The sequence below is a fragment of the Cupressus sempervirens genome, chromosome 10 (genome assembly GCF_028749045.1).
Source record: "Cupressus sempervirens isolate cs-2001-9-10 chromosome 10, ASM2874904v1, whole genome shotgun sequence".
Classification (NCBI taxonomy): Eukaryota; Viridiplantae; Streptophyta; class Pinopsida; order Cupressales; family Cupressaceae; genus Cupressus; species Cupressus sempervirens.
In genome coordinates, this window is record NC_143127.1 from 537,332,499 (window position 1) to 537,358,998 (window position 26,500).

General features: G+C 36.8%; 1 protein-coding gene across 1 annotated transcript; it reads right to left on the bottom strand.

Moving 5' to 3' along the window:
• Positions 1–7,233: 7,233 nt before the first annotated feature.
• Positions 7,234–10,595, bottom strand: LOC149535016 (uncharacterized). The gene is made up of 5 exons (XM_089806104.1): positions 10,122–10,595; positions 9,585–9,947; positions 9,414–9,430; positions 8,705–9,091; positions 7,234–7,825 (listed from the first exon to the last, which is right to left on the bottom strand). Exons 1-5 carry the CDS (start codon positions 10,593–10,595, stop codon positions 7,234–7,236), a joined length of 1,833 nt encoding a protein of 610 aa, XP_089662230.1.
• Between the last annotated feature and the right edge of the window lie 15,905 nt (positions 10,596–26,500).

Sequence of the window (26,500 nt, forward strand, 5' to 3'; positions counted from 1 at the left end):
TTCTACCTTAGTCTCGTCTAGTGTTGGTTTTGATTCTTTAGGCATGCCTTCCACTATTGATGTTGAATCTATTCCTTCATGTAAGTCTTCCACAATTGGGGCTAATTGTTCTATGGATTTGACAACTTGGCATGTTGTTGCGACCAATGTTGAAGAAGGATTGATTACAGTAAAAGGGAAATACTCAAAGCACTCCTCTCCTTCTTTTGATATGGCCCTTAGATCCTACAAGCTGGGATCTAAGGGGAGATCTTAATTCTATTGTTCATCTCTCTTTCTATGGTGGTCTATTGTATGATGACTTTCTTTTCTTGACCACCAATTTGTGTTTGGGGGGTGTGATTCGGTTGACTTTCCCCTTACTCATCTAAGTCTTGTTTTGCCTCTTTTCTATTTCTTTGTGTGGAGTTATTTGTATATCTTTCAATGTGAGTTTTAGGGCCCCTTCAAAATCTATTTTTCTTACTAAAAAAATTCTCTAAACCTTTTATCACACATTACGATAATACAAGTACAATTAACATGTCTAAGAATCATGATCATGCTTAATTCCTTGTCCCTTAGCAACAATAAGGATGAACTAGTTTGCAGGGATAATGCCAATGGGCTCTATTCGGTTGCCTCTGGGTACTCTACTTTATGGAACTTAAAAGAGTCTCCCCCTTGGTTGAGGGCTTGGATCCCTGGCCTTATGCCAAAAGTCAACATGTTTTTTTGGTTGGCTCTTCAGGACAAAACTCTAACCCAGGAAAATCTCATCAAAAGAGGTCACAACATGCCCAACAAATGTGTTTTGTGCAAAGATGAGTCAGAGACAGGCAATCATATATTCATTCATTGTTCTTCCTCCACGATAGTTTGGGGTATCCTCACCCAGGACTTAGGCCATAGCTGGTGCTTTCCTTCTAACCTCTTATACTTTTTTTGTCAATGGCATGGCTTGTTCAATGGGTCTGTCTTGAAGGAAATTAGCTCCTGGATCCTGCCCCATTTTTGTTGGAGCATATGGAAGGAGAGAAACAATAGGATTTTCAGAGATAGGGAGGAGCCAACTTTAGTTGTTGGGAGAAATATTTTTAGTAACATAAAGGAAAACTTTTCTGTGAGGAAGGGGGGAGAATTTGAGATAGGAGGCAGGATCAAGAAGGTAAAAGACAGTTCGACGAAAAGATAGGAATCCAAGTGGTTCCTTCCCTCTAAAGGCTGGCACAAAGCCAACTTTGACAGAGCCTCCAAGGGCAACCCTGGATCCTCGAGTAGTGGAGGTGTGATAAGGAATGAAAATGGAGATAGTATTGCAGTTTTTTCTCTCTCGTTGGGATTCCAAACCAATAATTTTGTTGAAGCAAATGCCGCTTGCAATGTTGTTAAACTGGCTTTTAAAATTGGTGTCACCAATTTATGGATCGAAGGGGATTCAAATAACATTATAAAGTGCATCATTGGCAACTCACATCCATCATGGACTATTGCAAATCTAATTGATGAGACTCATGAGACCCTTACCAAATTTAATAGAATTCACGTCACTCATATTTTCTAAGAAGCAAACACGGTTGCCGACAGGTTTGCGAACATTGGGGTCAACGCAAACCAAAAAATGACTTGGCTTCCCAGAATTTGTTTGTCGATGGATGTTAAAAGTTTGATCAACTTGGACAAGATCCAAGGAAGTACGGAGAAAATCAAGCTATAATTATGATTATGAAGGTTTTAAGAAATAAGGCTACTTTTCAAAATGGAAGCATGGGAAATCGTAATTGCAGTAATTCATTATTGATTAATTGACACGCTTTGTGGGTTATTTTTCGCACTCGCTTCTGGAACAATAGTAGGGCTATTTTTCTCTGGTTATTGCTTACTCTCGGTGGTCCCTTTCAGTCATAGAGTAAGAAGCACATGAGTAAAGAGGGTGTGCAATGTGCAAAAATGGTACGCGAAAGGTGCAAAAAGGAGCCGGTGGGAGATTTTGAGAAATAGAGTAGGGAGAAAGTGTGGGAAAAGCTAGAAGAGGGTGGGGTTACCAATTATATCATGAAGCTGCATGGATTTGATCCGAAGGTAACCAAAAGCATGGTGGGGTCCTGGAAGGATGGCAGGGTGAAGGTGAATGGGGTCTACTTTCGGATCACGGAGGAGGTGATTGAGACTATCACTAAAATCCCTATCGAGGGTTTTTAATTCTTCAGGGATAAGAAGCTCTTGGCTAATGCAGTTAGGGACTTTATGGAGAGTGAGAAGGAACTAAAGGCGCTAAGCAAGATTGACACCTACTGTGTCCCCGACTCCATGAAGAAGTGGTGGAGGTATGTTCTGAGAGCTATTATCAATTACATAACGTTGGACTCTAGGTTTGATAGAGCTCGTACCCACCACTTTGTTATATTGAATCATTTATGATATAATGCTAATATTTCCTTTCCATATAATCTGTTAACCTCGATGAGCAAGGCGGTGGACAGCTTCAAAAAGAAGCCCACCACAAACCCAACTCTGCATGAGGGGCTGTTGTTGCTTATCCACAAGCACTTCAAGGCTCAGACTATAAGCATTGCTCCCCCTCAGGTAGAGAAGGTGGAGTTTGGCAGCTCTAGTTACTCCTTTGACTCGAATGAAATTCAGAGCCTTAGCTCTAAGGAAGGAGGGATCTCTTCTTCGGGAAAATTAGAGACTCACCAAGGTAAAAAATTGCCCTCCCCCATAACCCCTAGCAAAAAAAGCCATAGGGATCTTAGGCAGAAGCCTCCTGAGAAGGATGAGGAGGGAGTCAATGATGATGATGAGGATCTAGAGTCTAAAGAGGTGGTTAAAGAGATGCAGGAGGAAATTAAGGATGAAAGTGGAAGGAAGAAATGCAAGAGGGAGAGTTTGGAGGAAGTGCGCTCTTAGTTTGAGGAGGCACCTGTGCTGCCCCTATCTCTTGTCCACCTCCAAGACTAACTTGAGGAACATAAAGAGGAGAATGCAGGGTATGCGGAAGGGGAAGTGCAGGTCAATGATAGGAGGAAAGCTTGGATAAACTTTAATGTCAAGACTTTAAAGATGTGCATCTTCAGGGAGGCCATGAATCCCCAAATCCTCATGGAAAATCAAGAGGAACAACGACTGGAAGAACTCATTGACCCAGTGATAGTGGCTATTTCGGACAAAGCTAGGGAGACAGGGATGAACCTCCTAAACAATGCTCGTAACAGTATGATTGAAAATTTTAGATCAATCAAATGGCTTTTCCACAAGCTAGAGGAGGTCAAAGAAAAGGTGAGACATATTGAGGCAACAAGGAATGGGATAGATGCTAACAGGAGGATCGGTTGACAGGCTCAGTTTGGCGAAAAGAAGGATACACAACTTGGAGAACTACAATCACAACCTTGTGAATCAGATGTTCACTTTTTTAAGCTCCATTAACAACAACATCATCTCTCTTATGAGCTGGATCAAAGACAGAGAAATGTAGGATGATGAGGAAGGAAAAGATAGGGATGAAACCAAAAAGAAGGATGACTCTACAAAAGGACAACATCATTCTTGATCAGGACCAAGGGGACCAAAGGGTGCAATAGTTGAAAGCGGAGGAGAACCAACTGGCCTTCAAGGCTGCTCAAGTTATGCAAGAGTTGAAGCAAAAGAGCGAGTAATAACTCTTGCCTGTTCTTTTGTTTTTCCTTGTCTTTTGGCTTTTGGTCTGGCTTTAGGCCGTGGTTTTACTTGTCTTTTTTCCTTGTCTTTTCTCTGAACTCTATTTTTGGGTTGGGCTTTTTGCTTATTATCAGCCTATGAACCTATACTTTTTTGGCTGGGCTTTCATGCTTATTTTTAGCCTTATATGTTTTAACTATTGGGTTTCAGGATCCCTGAAAAACTTGTTTATCTAATCAAAAACATGTATAAGAATCCATTTTTATACTAAAAAACTAAGAACATTGCAATTAAGTATCATTTTCTAAGAGAAAAAGTAAGTGATAAGGAAATCAGATTGGAATATGTGAGTACACAATAATAGGAAACATATAAATAGTCATTAAATCATTAACTATAAACACTTTGAGTACCTTAGAGGTATGCTTGGGGTGATCTCCTCACATTTGAGTAACATAATTGGTGCAAACCTGCACTAGTCTATTGTATTCAAAGCATATTTGTTTATCTGGGTGTGATGATTGGTATTGCTCCTTAGGGTGGGGGGGTGGGGGGGGGGGGGGGGGGGGGGAGGGGGGGAGGTGGGGTCACATTATGAAGTGATTGTTAAGTTTCAGGATTTGCACCCTACTAAACTAGTAATGTTCAGTAACCCTTACTTAACATGGGAGTCGTTTCACTATGTGAGACTGGATAATGAAATGAAACCTCCACATTCTAGGCCGGCTTCTATTGGATTTTTAGTGGTAATCTCTACAACTCAATGAAAACTTGCAGGCAAAAAGGTAAGAAATGACTAAAAAACAAACCTAAAACCTAAGGTTTAAATTAAGAAGGTGATACACCAGAATTTAATATGAAGATGTAACACACACATAACAGAGAGGATTATATAATTCTATGAAATATAGATAAGGCATATCTTCCCGTAAAGACTTGCACAAGTGATTTATGATAAGGTTTCAATACTGAAACTACAAAAAGAGGATAAATTACTACCTCACTTTGACTAATTTCACCCATAAACACATATCATAACGTGCAAGAAGACTTACTTGTCCACAAAAAGGTGCTAGAATGAGACAAAAAATAGGGAATAATGTAAACATTCACAGGTTAACTTATCAAATCATTCAAAAACACACACAAAATTTGTAGAAAGGAAAAGAGCTTAACAATTTACTTCATAAAGCATAATCACACTTCTGTCACTGGTATTATTTCTTCAAAATGTTGAATTACAGACCCTGTAACAAAGCTTAGGACTCAAAAGATGTCTCAAAACTCTGTCATACAATCAAAACTCCCTCCAAATGAGTTAGAAAAATCATTAAGTACAATGCCCAACTCCTTGGGTCGTATGCAGAAAAATAGCCTCCAAAACAAGGCTTAGATCCTTTTGAAATAACGATCTTTTGCTCAAAAAGCTCCATTCAGTCATAAAGAAGCTTATGATTCACCTTCTATTGCCCACAAAAGGCTCAAACTGGTCATAAAGACCCCTAAACCGACTTGACAAAGTCAAATCTGACCCCCTATATGCATTCATATGTTTCCCAATTGATTTTAAAACTTAAGGACCATAATGGGAGATAGATGACTCATTTGATTCCTTTTGCAAAAATAAAAATAAAATATTCAATGAGTTATAATATTGTCATCTAAATATTTATATTTCACATTAACATGTATGCAAAAGGAAAACAAATAAATAAAAATAATGCTCTTGTTATTTTGCATTTTTAGAATTAAGAAAATAATATTAAATGATTAAAATTAATCATTTTAATATTATTTCAATGTTATAGTTATGCAAAAAAAACAAGTAACATTATAAGCTTTAAAAAGCTTCTAAGGCATTAATAATGAAAACAACCTTACTCCCCTTAAATATGAATAAAATTCAAAAGGGATTAAAATCCCATCAAAAGCCACGGACTCCAAATTATATAGAAAATGATATAGGGCATGGAAACTTAAGTTTACCTTAACCCTCATCATTTGATATTCTGAAACTTTTGAATAAGAAAGGAGAGAGGTGAGGGTTTGAAGAGACTTGCAGAGTCGACATTTACATCTGATGGTTTTTTTCCTTTCTTCCCCCATATGCATTCGCTGGAGCTTATATGGCATTTGCTGCATTGTCTACTGTAGTCGTAGCCTCCATTGATGTTTTTATTACATATGTGAAGGTAAGAACTTGACTCAGCATTTTTTGCTATTACTTTTTGTTGTCTCTTATAACTTTGTTGGAACAAATTCAAAGCCGTAATTGGGCTCTCTGCACTTTCAAATAGCATTTGAAGTTTTGTTTTCATTGGAAACCTTGTTTGTATGTCCATACCATATGTTCAGTTCTAGGTCTTTTGCATGATGCTGCTATTATATCTTTATGTTTGCAGATTTACTATTCAGATATATTGCTAAGGATTCTATTGCTATCATACTTTGAGATTTCTTTAAATACATTTCCTGTTTGTATTCCTTTGCTTGGAATCCTGATTCTCATTGTAGCAGTTCTTCTTGGAGGAGAATATTGTTCACTTTCATCTACCTCTTTCAGAGCAACATCAACATCAAATTTATTCCACTTATTCCAACAATTAGTGTGACTCCCAGCTATTGATTTTTCAATATTTTTGTACTTATTAGACTTTTCTTTTCTTTTGTTCATACATATTTGTTCATGTATTTCCTTATGAAAGAAATGTAGTATAGTGAGCTATACTCACGGCTTGTGTGAGATCATTTCTTTTCAGCATATCATTTCATTTCATTATTTGAAAATGTCAATGTATATTTGAAAGTAAATAAATACAAGGACATTTCTATTTGTTTAAATGAAATGAAAAAACAATTCTATACTTTCATTGCATGCATGCTTAAATTTTTACACATGTGCAAAAATTAAGTAACATTTTTGGCAACTTATGTTGTATGTCTGCTTGCTTGACATTTGACTAGTGTTTAAATTGTCCTTGTTATTTGGGCATAGAGTCTGATTATGCAATCCTTGCACCTAAACCTGACACAAAGTGACTCCTAAAGTTTTTGAATGTATGTTCATCAATTTAATAAGACTGGAAATTCTTATTAAATTGATGGGTATGCAGGGTCAAAACTCAAGCACCAACTTTAGGAGTTGAACCATCATAGTCGACCATTTGGTTGGTGTATGTGTAGATATATGGACTTATGTAACTATATGTATGCAATGTATGCATGAATATGCAGATATGTATAGATGACAGCTAGACATATTTATTGTTAGCGATATGTATGTGTGTATGTTTTTGTATGTTGGAAATGTGCATGTATGTAGGCACATGTATCTATGCATGCATCAATGAAATGAGCAGATATGATTGCAAAACAATGTAAACCAGCAACTTAACTAACCTAGACTACCAAACCAAAACAAAATAGAAAACAAAACTAAACTAAATGCAGACACATTTATTGAAAACAGGGAAAACTAACTGAAACTCATACCTCAAAACATGGTTTGAGGTGGATCTCGTTCATAGGGATCAATAGTACGTCTCCTTCCATGGTAGCCAGCTGGTAAGCATTATGTTGTTTACACTTAGCAATCTAAAACAGCCCAGCCCACATGTGATCAAATTTATTGTGCTGGCCTAGCCTGCTCTTCAAAACATCCCACTTCAGTACCATGTCACCAACATGGAACTCCCGAGCTCGAGCTCTTCTATCAAAGTTCTTCTTGATCTGCATTTGCTGATACTCCATAGTTTCCATGGCATTTTTCCTTGTTTCCTCTAGCTCCATCAGCTGGGCACACCACACTAAAATAGGATCACCATCTTCAAACAAAACTAGTTGTGTAGCAAGGTTAACTGCGGGTAATTTTGTTTCAATGGATAATATGGCTTCTTTCCCATAAACCAGCCTATAAGGCGAGTTTCCAATAACTTGCTTTGGAGTAATCTTGTCAACCCATAAGGCAACTTTCAGCTTTGAATGCCAATCTCTCTTATTCTCTTGCAAATTGTGCTTAATAATCCTTATAAGGTTCTTGTTTGAAGGCTCCACTAATCCATTACCCTGTGGGTAATAATTAGAGCTGGTGCTAAGATAAATCCCATGAGTAAAAGCCCAATCAGTTACTTTAATCCCAATGAAAGCAAGCACATTATCAAAAATAATGGAATCAGGTACTCCAAACCTGTTCACAATATCATCATAAAACTTAGAATTGTTGTTTCATTTGCATCTTTTAACACTGTTGCCTCAGTCCAGCACGTGAAATAATCAGTGGCTGTAATAATCCACTTGTGACCTGCACTTGATGGAGGGTTAATAGGCCCTATAAAATCAACTCCCCACTTCTAAAAGGGCTATTCTATTTTAATTGGCTGCAAAGCCAAAGCTAGCAGCCTTTCTTTTCCTGCAAACATAGCACATTTAGTGCATTTTCTGACATGTGTGTGATAATCCTTGAACAAATTAAGCCAATAATAGCTTGCTCTTAGAATCTTATAAGCTATATTCCTTGGAGAAAAGTGTCCTCCTGAATGACCATCATGAAATTCGTGCAATATTTGAGCAATCTGATCTGAATCCACACACCTGAGAAGGACTCCATTGAAATCTTTCCGGTACAGAATGTCATTAAGCAACACAAAAAGGATTGATTGCAAGCGATAGTATCTTCACTTTTCTCTATCTAAGGTAGCTGGACATTGACTAGTTTTCAAAAAATGCATCATATCCTTTAACTAGCTTGCTGGTTGATTATCAGTTCTAGCAGCTCCAATCAACAAAACTGTATTTTCTTGCTTCTCAAGTTCTGAAATATCCTTATCTGCAATTTGTTCACATAATCCCTTTCCTCTAACCAACTTAGTTATATGAATATGTACGTCATACTCCATGATGCGTGTGATCTAGCCAGCTCTCTTTTCATTCAGGTCCTTACTTAAGAGGAACTCCTTGACACTTGGGTGCGTGACATGCAAAATAACCTTGTTATGTGTCAACAGGTGCCTGAATTTCTTAAGGCTTTTCACAACAGAAGGGACATTTTTCTAAAATGAAACTGTACCTTTTCTCATACATTTCTAGTCCTTTGCTGAAAAATGTGATTGGTTGTTCCAATCCTTCTACATTTTGTTGTACCAACATGGCTGAAATCACGTCATAGCCCCCATACACATAAAGAATGAAATCCTTACTAAAATTAGGATTAATTAGGACAGGTGTTGATGCTAATGCATTTTTAATGGTTTGAAAATTATCTTTAGCCTCTTTTGTCCATGTGAAAACTGCATTCTTTTTAAGCATAGTTGTTAATGGTTTGAGAAGTACTGCAATATCAGGCATAAACCTTTGCACGAAATTGATATGGCCAATAAAACTTTGAAGGCCTTTCTTGTGTTGTGGTAAAGGTAGCTCCAAAATTGCTGCAACTCGTTCAGGGTCCACCTGATGCCTGCCTTAGATACAATTTATCCAAGTAATTTCCCTTCATGCACAAAAAATATGCTCTTTTTTGGGTTTAAAGAAATGCCAAATTCTCTACAATGCTCAAAAATTTGCCTTAAATGATCAATATGATCTATTGTTTTTTGTGAGTAGACTGTGACATCATCTAAATAGACCAAAACAAACCTATCCATCAAATTTTTGAAAGCCATCTCCATAGCCTTCTGAAAGGTAGCTCCAGCATTAGACAATCCAAATGGCATTCTTTTGTATGCCATTGTGCCCCATTTTGTTGTAAATATTGTTTTATATTGGTCCTCTTCCTTTACCAAGATTTGGTTATAACCTGAATAACCATCCAGCAAAGAGAACCTTTCAGCCCCTGACACACACTGTAATATCTGCTCCATGGATGGAAGTGGGTGCCTATCTTTCAATGAGACCCGATTCAAGTCTCTAAAATCTACACACAACCGTAACTCTCCATTTTTCTTCCTTACTGGGACCAAATTTGCAACCCAACTCGTGTGCTTGATAGGAAAAATTATCTTACTCTCGATTAATCTGAGAACCTCTTTGTGCATCAAGGGTTCCAGCTTTGGATTAATAGGCCTTTGCCTTTGACGCACTGGTTTTGCTGATGGTTCTAGCTCTATTGTGTGTTGTGCCAATCTCGGATTGAATCCTTTTAAATCACTATATTGCCAAGCGAACACATCGCTGAATTCTTGGAACAAGTGAATAAAATCTTCTTTTTCTTCAGCTGAATTTACTTTACCAAATTTCAGGCATTTACCTGGTGCAATTTTCAAGTCTGCATACTGATTTTCTATAACCAGCAAGTTAGCCTTTCCAGATTTGAGCTGATCGTCTAAATAAAAAATGCTCTCCAGCGTTACTAAACCCTTTGGAAAATTATTATTTTTTAATTGGATCACTTGGTCACCATACTGATCCTTATACCTCTACTAATTAGAATTAGCAAAAATGTCTTCTTCTAGCAAAAGTTGTAAAATTTGTTCATCACTGTCAAAAACTTGCCAGTTAGTATCATTATCAGGAACTGAAGGCCTAGTATTGATCTTGATATGTTGCTGATCAATATGTGTAGACACGTTGTTAACAATATCACACTGGGCTCCTACAACTGCTAGCCTGTCAGCATGCTGATTTTTGTTTCTAGGAACAACCAGTATGTTAAATGCATCAAAATGTTCAAGTAAATCCCAAACATGATGTCTATAAGATTTCAAAATATCATTCTTTACAACATTCAGACATCCGATTTGATTTACTACTAATTCACTATCACCATACACTTTTAAACACTTAATGCCACATTTTTTTACCCATTCTAACCCTTGGATTAATCCTTCATACTCTGTTGTATTGTTGGTACAAGAAAAATTGAATCTGAAAGCGGCATAATATTTCTCATTATCAGGTGAAATCAACATGACACTCCCACCAACACTTTGTCTACCTCTCAAACCATCAAAAAAATGCTCCATAGCTAATCTTTGGACTTTGCTGACTGATTTGCTGGTTTGACCAAAGCTGGAATGACTTCATTTTGTTCATGGATAATGTAGGTCCCTAAGTTAGCATTTGTTATATGATAATACTAATTTTCAAAGGTTTGACTAGAGGCCCATTCATCAAGAAGAATATCTGGGGTGTTATCTAACTGGGTTCGATTTTCAGCAACTGTATGACACTCCTCTTCATTAAATGCAAGCAAATTTGCATTGACAGCACTGGGTGCATAAGGCTCTATGTGGTTTTTTGCAAGTAACTCAAATTTAATGGTTACTTTAGTGCCATATCTAGTCCTAAAAAGCATATGAGACCAATCATATGACAAATAACCACCAATCTTAGCAGTGAAATCCCTAGACAAGCAGATAGCAAAATACGGGGGTAAATCTATGACATATATATCCTGCTGAATGGAAAAATTAGGACAGGCATGAAGGGTGACACTTGCATCTTTAATCACACCTATAGTACCTATAGACATCCCATCAAGTTGAACAACACCCTTTTCAATAGGTTGGTATTGGTATTTCAGTCCTAACTAGTCAGCTATCTTTTTTGGCATTATCGAGCTTGTAGCTCCACTATCTACCATATAGTTATGGACTAACTTGTCACCAATTATCAAGGAAAGGTAAAAAGGAGGTGGTTTTATTACCTTATTTTATTCCTTGGCAATTTTCTCACTGTCATCCTTCTTTTCATCAGTGTTGGTTAACACTGCCTTTGTTGAAACATTCATCACCTTTGCAGAATTTGCTTCATCCAAGAGAGCCTTTTGCAAGATATCCATTTGACCGAGAATAGCTAAAGTCTCCCACATTGACATAGACACATTCATCTTCTTCATATTCTCCACTGTGTTAAATGGTGCAACAAAGTGTGATTTTTGATGTATCTTAGCAGCAGCATGTTCTGCTGGTTTGTGAATGGTTTCCTTGGTGACAGGGACGTGAGTGTCTCCCACCATGTTTGTAGCACTTGATGATGGCTTAGCTGTATCAGTTGCTTTACCATTGTTTTTTTTTTGGTCTATTTCAAGAGCTCTTTTCTTAGCTCGGGTATTTGCTGATATTGATGAGTCATTATTGATTGCGCAAAACTCATCTCTCTGCTAGTTGAGGAAAGTAGTCTCAGGAGTCGGTACATCGTGCTGCTATTCAGGTGCATCATTTATGATATTTTTCTGTCTTGCTACTGTATTTTGCACCATTAATGCCTGATTTATAACTCCATTTGTGCACATAGCTTGATTGTGTAGTTCATTATAGGAATAACACCACTCAAAGTCCGCTGCAATATTATTTTGCATGGGCACTATGTCTCTCACTAGATTCGCAGAATTAAGAGGAACTGGATTATATGGATGGAAAGGCCTTTGGTTAATATTTTGCATGTAGCCCATTGCATTATCTTGAAATGGCAGCCTATTTCCTTGAGGTTGGCTTTGATTTTACTGCTGGTAAGGCAGATTTACAGCTGGATACTGCTGTTGGTAAGATGGCCTAGGCTGAAATTGTTGCTTTTTAAGATTAACCAGCTCATTACTAAAGGTTTGCATCATGTTTTCAATTTTGAGCTGACTATTCTTAATCTCTTGCAGCTCTGGAGAAGGACATGTGGTATTTGAAGGGCCTTCCATGGTAATTTCTTGGCCGGTAACAGTAGGTAATGGGTTAAATGGTAGAATTACCAATGGTATATTTGACTGAATATCTGAAAAAATGGGCATTGGAGGTCTAGGGGCTATTTTACCAGCTTGGATAAGACTATTTTCAGCTCTAATAGTGATCTCATAAGCTTGAGGCAGTGAAACACCTCCCATAGACTGAATCATTAGTGAAATATCGCTATTTAAACTTCTCAAATAATAAAGAAAAGCATGATCTGTTGAAGGTCTTACTGTATTTGGTATTCTAGTCTAGGTCCTTTGAAACTGGTTATTAAAATCCATCATTTGTTCTTGTGGTGCACACTTTATGGTTGTGAGCTGCTCCACAAGCGACAAAAAGTCTGACTTATCCTCAAAATGTCTTGTCAAAGCGTCACCCAAAGCATCCCGTGAGCCTATAGAACCAACAACTAGGCTTCTGAACCATTGAAGTGCTTTTCCTTTCAATGATGCTGCCAGTAGCTTAGTAGCCACATCCTCCTCTGTAACATGATGTACGTTGCATAAAGTTGCAACATCTCTTATGTGCTCATATGCTTTAGTCTGATTTTCTCCTGTGAAATTAGGCAAACTGTTTAATGCAGCTAGTGGTATATCATGGTGTTGAGCAAAATTCAAGGGACTCCCTTGATTAAAAGGCACAAAAGCATATGCCCTCGCCATTGGTGGAGGTTGTTGTACGGGTTGCTGCTGAAAACTTGTATTGACTGTACTTGCTAGTATAAAACAATACTTGCCAAATTTTCAGTTGAATCAACAAAAATGTCAAAAGAATAAGCTCTTACGGATGGGCTTGCTAAATGTCTAACTTTTCTTTGATGTGTTCTACTGTATACATGAAGACTAGGGGTTGAAAGTCGCTTGCTTGATGCTGGCTTTGTCCTGGACAAGCTCCTTCCACGTCTTTTTGGAGTTTCCAACTGCAGATATTCAAAAGAAGTGGAACTTCGTGTTTGAATCTTTCTCATAAATTCATAACCTTCTGCTAGCTAGTTGAAAAATGACCTTTAGCTGTACCAGCACAGTTATAAAAATGTTCTTGTGTCCCACTGGGCGTGCCAAAACTGTTAAGTTTCAAGATTTGCACCCTACTAAACTAGTAATGTTCAGTAACCCTTACTTAACATGGGATTCATTTCACTATGTGAGACTAGATAATGAAATGAAACCTCCACATTCTAGGCCGGCTCCTATTGGATTTTCAGTGCTAATCTCTACAACTCAATGAAAACTTGCAGGAAAAAAGGTAAGAAATGATTGAAAAACAAACCTAAAACCTAAGGTTTAAATTAAGGAGGTGATACACCAGAATTTAATATGAAGATGTAACGCACACATAACAAAGAGGATTATATAGTTCTATGAAATACAGATAAGGCATATCTTCCTGTAAAGGCTTGCACAAGTGATTTATGATAAGGTTTCAATACTGAAACTACAAAAAGAGGATAAATTACTACCTCACTTTGACTAATTTCACCTATAAACACATATCATAACTTGCGAGTAGACTTACTTTTCCACAAAAAGGTGTTGGAATGAGATAGAAAACAGGGAATAATGTAAACATTAACAGGTCAACTTATCAAATCATTCAAAAACACACACAAAATTTGTAGAAAGGAAAAGAGCTTAACAATTTACTTCATAAAGCATAATCACATTGCTGTCACTGGCATTATTTCTTCAAAATGTTGAATTACAGACCCTGTAACAAAGCTTAGGACTCAAAAGATGTCTCAAAATTCTATCATAAAATCAGAACTCCCTCCAAATGAGTTAGAAAACTCATTAAGTACAATGCCCAACTCCTTGGGTCATATGCAGAAAAATAGCCTCCAAAATAGGGCTTAGATCCTTCTGAAATAATGATCTTTTGCTCAAAAAGCTCCATTCAGTCATGAAGAACCTTATGACTCACCTTCCACTACCCACAAAAGGCTCAAACTAGTCATAAAGACCCCCAAACCGACTTGACAAAGTCAAATCCGACCCCCTATATGCATTCATATGTTTCCCAACTGATTTTAAAACTTAAAGACCATAATGGGAGATAGATAACTCATTTGATTCCTTTTGCAAAAATAAAAAATAAAATATTCAATGACTTATAATATCGTCATTTAAATATTTATATTTCACATTAACATGTATGCAAAAGGAAAACAAATAAATAAAAATAATGCTCTTGTTATTTTGCATTTTTAGAATTAAGAAAATAATATTAAATCATTAAAATTAATCATTTTAATATTATTTCAATGTTATAGTTATGCAAAAAAAACAAGTAACATTATAAGCTTTAAAAAGCTTCTAAGGCATTAATAATGAAAACAACCTTACTCCCCTTAAATACGAATAAAATTCAAAAGGGATTAAAATCCCATCAAAAGCCACATACTCCAAATTATATAGAAAATGATATAGGGCATGGAAACTTAAGTTTACCTTAACCCTATTCATTTGATATTCTAAAACTTTCGAATAAGAAAGGAGAGGGATGAGGGTTTGAAGAGACTTGCAGAGTCGGCATTTACATATGATAGTTTTTTTCCTTTCTTCCCCCACATGCATTCGCTGGAGCTTATATGGCATTTGCTGCATTGTCTATTGTAGCCATAGCCTCCATTGATGTTTTTATTACATATGTGAAGGTAAGAACTTGACTCAATGTTTTTTGCTATTACTTTTTGTTGTCTCTTATTGTAATCATCTAAAAATGGTCATCTAGACTATTAGCCCCCTTCTCAGCATTTTGGCTAAATTAATTTAATCATTTACCTAGACCAAATTGCTAATAATCAATTTATTTGATTATAACCTATAGTTTGACAATGCTATCCTAAGTTCATTATTTGATTAAAAGAACATGTCCCCTTTTAATTAAATAAAAGACCCCATTCTTATAACCCACTTAAAGTGCACACATAAAGTCCTTTTTCTATTTTGCAATTAAAAGAAAAGGCTTTGTGACTTTTGTCTTATATGACAAGTCAACTTATATTCTATTGGTTGATTTGTGTGTGCACATGGATCACTCCTATTTTCGAATTCCACCGTTGATCATCCACCATCTTCATCTTGATCTCCACCGTCCATACATCTTTAAAAGGGAGAGAGCTTTCCCCCTCAATCCATCCATCTTTTGAACATTGTTATGCTGCAGGTTTTCTAACAGGTTTCTTTGGAGCTTTGTGGAGAACTTCTATTTCTTGTCTACATTCTCTCATACCATAGCATCTTAGCTTAGATTTCATTTTTACATGTAGCTTAATCTCACATAGCTTAATATTTGGATTGTAACACTCTCATCCATGCTTAGAATAGCTGCATTTTTCATATTCATTCTAGCTTAATCTTCATTTGCATTGCATTCTTGAGGAACTCCTTGAGACATTTGCATTCTTGCATCTTGTCTTTGGAACCTCCCGTTGCATGGTTTACTAGCAAGAAGTACATTTCTAAGGCTTGGCTGAGAGCCTTCATGCTGAAATACTAACTCCTTGCACTCCGTGGATAGGGAGCTCTAAGTCGGCATCCAAGCATTCCAACTCATGGAATCGTTTGGATAGAAGGGTTTAGAGTGTGACACAAATCGAGTGTACACTTATAACTTTGTTGCGACAAATTCGAAGCTGTAATTGGGCTCTCTACACTTTCAAATAACATCTGAAGTTTTGTTTTCATTGGAAACCTTGTTTGTATGTCCATACCATACATTTAGTTCTGGGTCTTTTACATGATGTTGTTGTTATATCTTTATGTTTGCGGATTTACTATTCAGATATATTGCTGAGGATTCTATTGCTATCATACTTTGAGATTTCTTTAAATACATTTCCTGTTTGTATTCCTTTGCTTGGAATCCTGATTCTCATTGCAACAGTTCTTCTTGGAGGAGAATATTGTTCACTTTCATCTACCTCTTTCAGAGCAACATCAACATCAAATTTATTCCACTTATTCCGACAATAAGTGTGACTCGCAGCTATGGATTTTCCAATATTTTCGTCCTTATTAGACTTATCTTTTCTTTTGTTCATACGTATTTGTTCATGTATTTCCTTATGAAAGAAATGTAGTATAGTGAGCTATACTCATGGCTTGTGTGAGATCATTTCTTTTCAGCATATCATTTCATTTCATTATTTGAAAACGTCAATGTATATTTGAAAGTAAATAAATACAAGGACATTTCTATTTGTTTAAATGAAATGAAAAAATAATTCTATACTTTCATTGCATGCATGCTTAAATTTTTCCACATGTGCAAAAATTAAGTAACAGTGATAATTATAGAGCTCTTATATAATGATGTTTTACATAACAATGTTTCTTGGCACTTGAAATGTCTTTGGTTGCAAATTGGCTTGATTGAATACATGCACTTTGATGAAGAACATCATCAAAGGAGGAGAGAGACTCAATGAAGAGGTAGAGATCAATGAAAATCTTAATAATTGACATATTGACACCTTTTCTATTGATGTGAAAGGTGTACACTCGAAAAGGTGCACTTCTCTAAATCATTCTATCCGAGTTTCTCCATAGATTGGAAAGCTCGAATGCCAACTTAGAGCTCCCTAGTCATGGAGTGCAAGGGGCATACAAATGACCATATAGGAGCTCTCAGCTGAGCCTTAGAAATACAGTCCTTGCTAGTAAACCACAAAATGGGAGATTCTTTAGACAAGAGCAAGAGTGCTAGTGTCAAAGAACTCTTGGATCATGCAATACAAAAATGAAACTAAATTAGGATGAGATGCACAATGCAAGCTATGCTAAAAATGAGATGGGAATGTTACAAATCCAACTATTAAGCTATGTGATCTAATTATTTGCAAAGAAAACTACACTATCATGCAATATGATCTTAAGACTAATATGAAGGAAATGAGAGAATGAGACAAGGAAGAGAATTTCTCCACAAAGCTCCATGGAAACCTGTTAGAAAACTTGCAGCATAACAATATTCAAAAGATGGATTCCCTTTGAGGGGGAAAGCTCTCTCCCTTTTAAAGATGTATGGATGGTGGAGATCAAGATGAAGATGGTGGATGATCAACGGTGGAATTCAAAAAGAGGAGTGATCCATGTGCACACACAAGTCAACCAATAGAATATAAGTTGACTTGTCATATAAGACAAAAGTCACAAAGCCTTTTATTTTAATTGCAAAATAGAAAAAGGACTTTATGTGTGCACTTTAAGTGGGTTAGAAGAATGGGGTCTTTTATTTAATTAAAAGGGGACATGTTCTTTTAATCAAATAATGAACTTAGGATAGCATAGTCAAACTATAGGTTATAATCAAATAAATTGATTATTAGCAATTTGGCTTAGGTAAGTGATTAAATTAATTTAGCCAAAAAGTTGAAAAGGGGGCTAATAGTCTAGATGACCATTTTTAGGTGATTAGATTTGCCCCTCTTTGACTAATGCGTGATCAATCTGGGACAACATTATATCAAAGAAAATCGAAGCCAAGCAGGCGATGATAGATATAGATGTCTAAATCCGAAGAGTGAAATGCAGAAATAGATAGCAAGTCCTGAATGCACAACCTGATAGCAGTAGTACTGAACACTAGGAAGAGATGATATCAGAATTCAAGAAGAATACTAACACTTAGAAAAGCGGATAGAGTGAGAGCAAGTGAGAAGATCAAACAAATGCTCCTAAGCAGTGATAGAGTATTTCTGCCCCCTCGGGATCGAAATTGAAATGAGGTAAGGGAATGCAAAAACTGGCTAGAAATGAGAAAATTAGAATATAGCAATGTCCAAGATGACAGATAGATGATTAGAACCCAAGAATGACTATATAAAAAAATTGATAAAATGCCCCAGTTTGACTAGAGTTGACCTTGAAGGATATAGCATAAAAATAAGGTCGAAATGAGTAGAAAGGTGATTTTAGACATGAAATAGTGAATTTAAGTAGATATGAAGTATGGAAATGATGAAGACATGAATTAATGAAGATGCCCCAGTGATGATTCAAAGATTAGACCTCAAAAGGTCAGCTAACTGCTCAGAAGAAAGTAGAATTTTAAAAGACAATTTTGACCATCAAGATGAACTCGAATTTGGATTTCGATCCCGAAAATGAATCTAGGACGTCAAAATTATTTAAGAGGTCAAAACTTTATATAATGTGATGACCAGATAGAAAAGAGATGAAGCGAAAGATTAAGAAGGTGAAAAGATATGAACAAGAAGAAAGTAAAGAAATATATGAAAGGAGTTAGCTGATATGTCCACAAAAAGATGAAGAGAGAGCTCTCCCCATATGCAAGAATGCAAGACTAAGCTAGAAAATGAACCTAAAATGGAAGCTAATATGCAAAGTGGTTTACCAGCAAGAAGCGCATAACATTTAGACTCTTAATTTCATTATTGAGCATTTATTAGGGACATCATGAGATCATACAACCATCACAAGTATAACTATGAGGATATGAATATGATCGATATCAGATAGGTATGTGGAAATCCAATCTAAGCATCAGAGACATGTAAGTCAAGATAACTACGTGATTAGATTCCCTAAGTTTAATTTAGCAAGATTACACCTATATCAAGGCATAAGTGCCAGGATAAAACCCAAGTGCGATCTTGCGAAACAGTCAAGGATGATACATTTGTAAGTCAAAATGTTGAATAGGTCAAGCATAAATGCTTACAACACTATAGACAAATAAAGTATACCCACAAGTAGAAATCAAGAAAACATGCCCCATGCCCCCAGTCTTCTAGTCAATGACATCCTTGAAAGACTATTAGGGATGGAACACATGGCAAAGAAATCATCATAGACAACACACAAAGTAGATAAAGATTAGCATAGCTTAGTCGTTTAAGTGTTAAAGTGTGTGTGTGTAAGTCACTTGGCCATTTCTTCAAGACTTGATTCTGATAGTGAGAAATATTGCGACATTGGATACCATAGGTAAACTATCTAAAAAGTGTTGAAAAACACTTGATGTCAAGGTGGGGGAAGTGTTGAGAAACACTATTTTGTGAGTTGTCAAAGAAACCCTAATGCACAAGAATACCTCAATAGGCTAAGTAGCTATGCCCCCGAGATGAGGACAAGAAACAATTCCAAGCCAGGAAATGTGTAGCTAAGTAGGTGATTGAGACTGATAGACATGGGTGCAAGGGTTTCAAGTAGTGCTTGTTTCCATGTTTTCACCACTTGGTAGATTTTTTCAGGACTTTTTTTCAATTTTTTGTATTTTTGTGGTGATACATCAAAGCACCTATTGCTAGGTTTTCACTAAGATGATCATTTTTTAAGGACATTTTCTAGTTTTTAGGATTTTTTAGAAGGTTTTAAGAGATTACTAGTTCTCAAGCAAGATCACATCATTTTCTCCCAATGTCTAGCAAGGTATAGGATATGATGGAGCAACGAGCCAGTGGATAAACAAAGATGGATGAAAAAAGAGTATGAAGCAAGTGAAAGTGATCCTCAAGGACTGACTCCTCAAGAGTACCCAAGCTAGGGAAAGAGGTGAAATAGTCATATGAAGCATATTTTGGATAAGCAATGGAACTAATGAGAAAGATAGCATGTAGGATAAGAAATGAAGACAACAAGTGAGATAGCATGAAGTGTGTAGTCCAAAAGAGTAGCCATGTCAAGAGACCTATGAGAACCATGTTTCATTTATTATGATCAAGACCAAGGGGTCAACTAGATAGTATAGCAATGGGATAGATCAATAAGAATAAAGCTCAGGATAGAGGCTATGAGTGAATGGGAGAGCACAATAGAAAATTTGGTGGATAAGATAGCCAATATGCAAAGATAGCTCAACATTGTCAAGATCAAAGAGAGAAGAGGGGATAGATGGACGATGGAAGAATTACGCGTGATGCCTGTTTGCCAAGTTTTCATCATGGTACTTATCCAAGGTGCCACAAGAAGTAGTTTTCACCATAGGATAAATTTATTTCTCTTTATTTTTGCTACCAAGGTGCCACAAGAAGTTTTTTTCACTGAGGCACATTTTCATTTTTCTTTTTTTTTGAATTTTTAGAAAGAGCTGAAGCTGTTTGAATGTAGATAATGCTCCTATAGAAAAGATAAGTCATGATAAGCCAAGACCATAGAAAGGTATGCTCAAAGATGTTGATAGGGTGATGAAAGAGAAATGGTAGTAGGAAGAGTATATGGAGGATAATAGTTCATGTATAGAAAGTTAGTGTAAGCTTTAGAGGATTTCATGAGGGTAGTTGAAATATTGTACAAGATCAACATTGACACACACCTTGAAGGGTATTGGAATGATGGAGGAATCATGGATGAAATAGCTTGAGGTTTAGATGTATGAGGTGGTAGAAGAGATTTGGAAAAAAGTGGAGTGGAAGGCTTTGGAATAATTTTAGGAAGATTTTTGGAAGAAGATAGAATGGAAGCCTTTGGAAGCTTGAATGTCAACTTTGAAGTATTTTCAATATTCAAGTCTTTTAAAAGAGAATTGGGAATCCACATAGCTTTAGATTTTCCTTAGAGCTCGAATGCCGACTTAGAGCTCCCTAGTCATGGAGTGCAAGGGGCATACAAATGAGCATATAAGAGCTCTCAACTGAGCCTTAGAAATACAGCCCTTGCTAGTAAACCACAAAATGGGAGATTCTTTAGACAAGAGCAAGAGTGCTAGTGTCAAAGAACTCTTGGATCATGCAATGCAAAAATGAAACTAAATTAGAATGAGATGCACAATGCAAGCTATGCTAAAAATGAGATGGGAATGTTACAAATCCAACTATTAAGCTATGTGATCTAATTATTTGCAAAGGAAACTACACTATCATGCAATATGATCTTAAGACTAATATGAAGGAAATGAGAGAATGAGACAAGGAAGAGAAGTTCTCCACAAAGCTCCAAGGAAACCTGTTAGAAAACCTGCAGCATGACAATATTCAAAAGATGGATTCCCTTTGAGGGGGAAAGCTCTCTCCCTTTTAAAGATGTACGAACGATGGAGATCAAGATGAAGATGGTGGATGATCAACGGTGGAATTCAAAAAGAGGAGTGATCCATGTGCACACACAAGTCAACCAATAGAATATAAGTTGACTTGTCATATAAGACAAAAGTCACAAAGCCTTTTCTTTTAATTGCAAAATAGAAAAAGGACTTTATGTGTGCACTTTAAGTGGGTTAGAAGAATGGGGTCTTTTATTTAATTAAAAGGGGAACTCATATCGTGATTCATGCTCTTGTAATTGGAGGATAGATACTAAGGTGGCCATAGCATCAGTAGCCTTGTTTTCTGCTCTAGGAATTTGTTGGAATGTTACAAAGGTAAAATAATTCCTTAGAGCATCTATCAACTTTTTATAAGGGATCAATTTATCATCCTTTGTTTGATATTCATTATTCACTTGGTTCACAACCAGTTGAGAATCCCCATAGATGTGTAGCTCAGTTATTCGCCATTCAAGGGCCATTTTGATCCCATTTGTTAATGCTTCATACTCTGCAATATTGTTTGTACATGGGAACAATAATTTGTAGGACTTTGGGATTGTATAACCATGAGGGGAAACAAAGAACACCCCTACTCCTGCTCCATTCTATGTATGGGATCCATCAAAAAACATTTTCCATGTTCTGTCAGTAATGTTCATGATTGAGGCATCTGGAAACTCAATTTGCATAGGTGCTACATCTTCAAGTGGGAAGTCAGCCAACTGGTCAGCTATGGCCTGTCCTTTGATTGCCTTACGTTCAACATACTGAATCTCAAATTTGAAAAGAATCATCATCCATTTAGCAAGGTGACCAGTAAGTGCAGCTTTACTTAATAAACATTTCAAAGGGTCTATCTTGGCAATCAAGTGAACTGTATGGGCCAACATATAATGTCGAAGTTTTTGGGAGGCAAAAACTATAGCAAGGCATGCCTTCTCTATACTTATATAATTTAGTTCATAAGCCACCAAAGTTCGACTGATATAGTATATGGCTCTTTCTTTACCCGTCTCATCACTTTGGGCTAAGAGTGCTCCTAGAGAAGAATCTGTAGCTGAAATGTACAGAATCAAAGGTTTTCCCAGAATGGGTGGCATCAAAACTGGCGATTTTGCCAAGTAGCCTTTGATTTGGTCTAAGCTTTGTTGACAGTCACTGTTCAAAATATGGGTAGATCCTTTATGCAAATTTTTATTGAAAGGTTGAGCCTTATCAGCTAATTGAGAGATAAATCTTCTTATGGATTGTAGCCGTCATTGCAAACCTCTAAGCTGACTGATAGTCTTTGGTGGAGGCATATCCATGATAGCTTGGACCTTTTCAGGGTCAACCTCAATGCCTTTTGCTAAAATGATATAACCTAGCAATTTTCCAGAAGTGACACCAAAGGCACATTTTTTTGGATTCAACCTAAGTTGGAATTGTTTCATACGGTCCAATATCAAACTAAGGTCTTTGAGATGTGTGTCTCGTTTCTTTGATTTCGCCAATGTGTCATCAACATAGTCTTCCATGTTTTTATGCATCATATCATGAAAGATGGTTGTCATTGCTCTTTGATATGTAGCGCCAGCATTTTTGAGCCCAAAAGGCATGACATTCCAGCAAAAGGTACCCCATGCACATGTAAAGGCTGTCTTTTCTTGGTCTGCTGGAGCTATCTTTATTTGGTAGTACCCAGAAAATCCATCCATGAGCGAGTACATCTCATAACCCGCAGTCATGTCCACTATCATATCGATGTTTGGTAGTGAAAAGTCATCCTTGGGGCACGCTTTATTGAGATCTCTAAAATCAGTACAGACTCGTATGGATTTGTCATGCTTGGAGACAGGTACAATGTTGGAAATCCACTCAGCATAATCAATGGCCCTAATGAAGTTTGCATTCAATAGTTTTTCTAACTCTGTCTTGACCAGTAGAGCCACATGTGGATGCATTTTTCTTAACTTCTGTTTGACAGGCTTGACATCTGGTGAGATTGATAAGTGAGGCATGATGAGATATGTATCAAGCCCTGGCATGTCAAAGTATGTCCATGCAAAGTTGACCTTCTTGTCTTGAAAGAACTGAGCAAACTGTGTATTTTCTTTGTCTGACAAAGATTGAGCTACATGGATAATCTGAGGACATTCTTCTGTTCCCAAGTTGATAGGCTATGTAGGTTCAACTAGAACCGAAGATCTATCCTAGAAATAGCTTGGCAGACTACCAAGTACCTCATCCGCAGGTGCCTCAGAGAGGTTTTCACCATTAGATACGTCTTTATTTTTACTTTTTTGAGGGTCAGACACCGCCACAATGTGGTTTTCGCTGTCTGATCGCTTATTTTTCCTTTTAATTTTTTGACTGAGGTACTTGATATCCGATTCTGTCATGTTAACCGCGGGTTCGCTGGTGGAAGAAATAACAGGTTCAATTGCATTTAGATAACAAGCGATTTAATAGTCATTTTGGAAAGACCGTATTTTAGGTCTTTGATTTTGGATAGACCAATCTATGAGATCTGGGTAAATTAGTGAGAGTGAGGGAGAAGTTTCAATGTGATTGATATGGAAGGAGTCATCTTTGGTAACTTGTGAAGTTGAGTCTATAGAAAATGTCGCAAAAGAGCCCAGTTCAGGAATAGTCCTAGAGGAACTAGCGTGATCCATTGAGACATGTTGTGAGTCAAACTCATCCGACCCCATACTAGACCGTTCAACTACATCGGGTTGGGCTGCATAGGCATGAATGACATCCACCCCTAGCTCGCAAGATGCATCAGAGAGGCTTTCCCACTCATACTCATGAGAATCTGTACTTTGACCCTTATCTATGAGATGAGCAATATTCTGCCTAATTCGTCCTCTATTTATGTCCTCAGAAGTAGACCCTTCTTGTTCCTGTTGTTGGGAGGTAGAAGTTTCTTCATTATTAGCAGTAACTATTTCTTCTCCCCAAAGGAGGGAACTGAGAGGAACAAAGTCTTCGTCTTGTGCAGTAGTAGCAATTACGGGAGAGTCATCATCCTCCGATTCACTAGACATGAGTAATCTTCGATTACAGTTTGGTGTATTATTGTCTAGCCCAAAGCCTAGACCAGTGGTGTCTTGAGCATCATGACCTTGAGTGTGACTTAAAGGTTCAACTAGAGCGTTCTTACAACCAGTTAAGGACTCGTGGCCCTGGTAGCCCATTTTTGTCAAAAATTTATAGCCTTTTCCATATTTTTTGGGAGAAATAGGGGTAGTCTTTGTAACCTCCTTGTCTTCCTCTTCTCTGTAGATCCAGTCCCTAATGGCTTGTTCTTCCTTTTCTGCTTCCAGTGGTATGGAAGATTGCACAAAAGTGCCAAAAAGTGTCATAGCAGAAGCAGAAGCAGAAGACTTCTTTGCAATAGTTGGTTTTCTATAAGATCGAGGGGAAATTGGTAAGGCAGCAATAGAATCCAAAGTATACTCGCCCATACCAAGGCTCATCATTTTCAGTTTTTGTTCACATTTTATGAAAGATGGTGCTAGCTCATGAGAAGAGCGATTGTGTGGGACTAGCGTTTCGGCAGCAGATAATGTGTTGATAGACATGGAGTTATCGTCGGGGACAACCACTTGAGTACCATTAAAAGGGAACTTAATGCACTAATGGTATGTAGAGGGTACTGCTTGCATATCGTGAATCCATGGTCGTCCCAACAACAAGTTGTATGCAAGTGGTATGTCTAAGACTTGGAAAATGACATTCTTCTCAACTGGACCAACTCTGATTGGAAGTACAATTAGACCTTTAGAAGGCCTTTCAACCTCATCATAGACCTTTATAGTGATCTTGCGCTTAGGATTGATGGCAAATTCAGACATGCCCAATTGTTGGATTACATTGAACGAAATGATATTTAACCCTGCACCATTGTCTATCAGGACTCGACGGACACGGGTACGAAAGATTTGAACTTCGATATGAAGAGCAAGGTTATGGGGATGACTGAGAGCTCGGTCATCTTCTTTAGAAAAGGTGAGATAGTGAGGCGAGGAGATATGGTTCACCATAGCTTGGAATTGTTCCGCATCAATATCTATGGGAACATTGGCAGCACGTAAAGCTTTCTCAAGGATATCCTTGTGCAAAGGAGATAACTCTAGCAATTCGAAAATGGAGATTTCTGACTTGTCATATAAGACAAAAGTCACAAAGCCTTTTCTTTTAATTGCAAAATAGAAAAAGAACTTTATGTGTGCACTTTAAGTGGGTTAGAAGAATGGGGTCTTTTATTTAATTAAAAGAGGACATGTTCTTTTAATCAAATAATGAACTTAGGATAGCATAGTCAAACTATAGGTTATAATCAAATAAATTGATTATTAGCAATTTGGCTTAGGCAAGTGATTAAATTAATTTAGCCAAAAAGTTGAAAAGGGGGCTAATAGTCTAGATGACCATTTTTAGGTGATTACAAAAGGGAGATAAGATCAGTGAAAAACCTTCTCTAATGAATAAAAATAAAGAAGGTATATACATGAAAGTATCATAAATAATCAATGAAGTTATATTCATGGGTGAAGACTATATATGTTGAGGATATTCAGAAATTTATGTTTCATTGATTTTTTTGGATTGATAGTTTTTTGCCATATGTTGCCATGAATGTCAAAGGGTGAGATTTTTAGGAATTGATGTGTTTGTTGGCATTTGGATGAGACGCAAGGATGTTGTATTGATGACTAGTTTTATTATTGCTAACAACACATGTTATTGTGTTCATGACAAACACAAACTCTGTATATTACAAGATATTTATTAGTTTGATGAAGTTGGTAGTTCACAAAATTATACATGTGAGCTTACATGTATATAGAATAATGAGTATAGACAACATATCCTTGTTTTCTAGTCTTTATGTGATGATTTGGTTAAGTTATAATTTGTGTTCGCAAAGATAGGTAGCAAACTAATAAATAGGAAGTAGTAACAATGGCAATTGCAATCATTCTTCTTATATCTTATTGGAAAACAAGAATTAACCTTAATAAGCTTAGAAGGTGATATATGAGACTTGATTACATGTGTATATTTAGGAGTGAGAAGCATTTGAATGATTTTAATAAGGTTTCTAGTATGAAACATGAGGTATATTTTACTAGCAATTGAATGTGTTGAGCAAGCGTGTTATTTATCATTGGAAAAAATATATAAAAAATTGTAATGTGTGTGAAACTTAATGTAATGGTTATAATAAT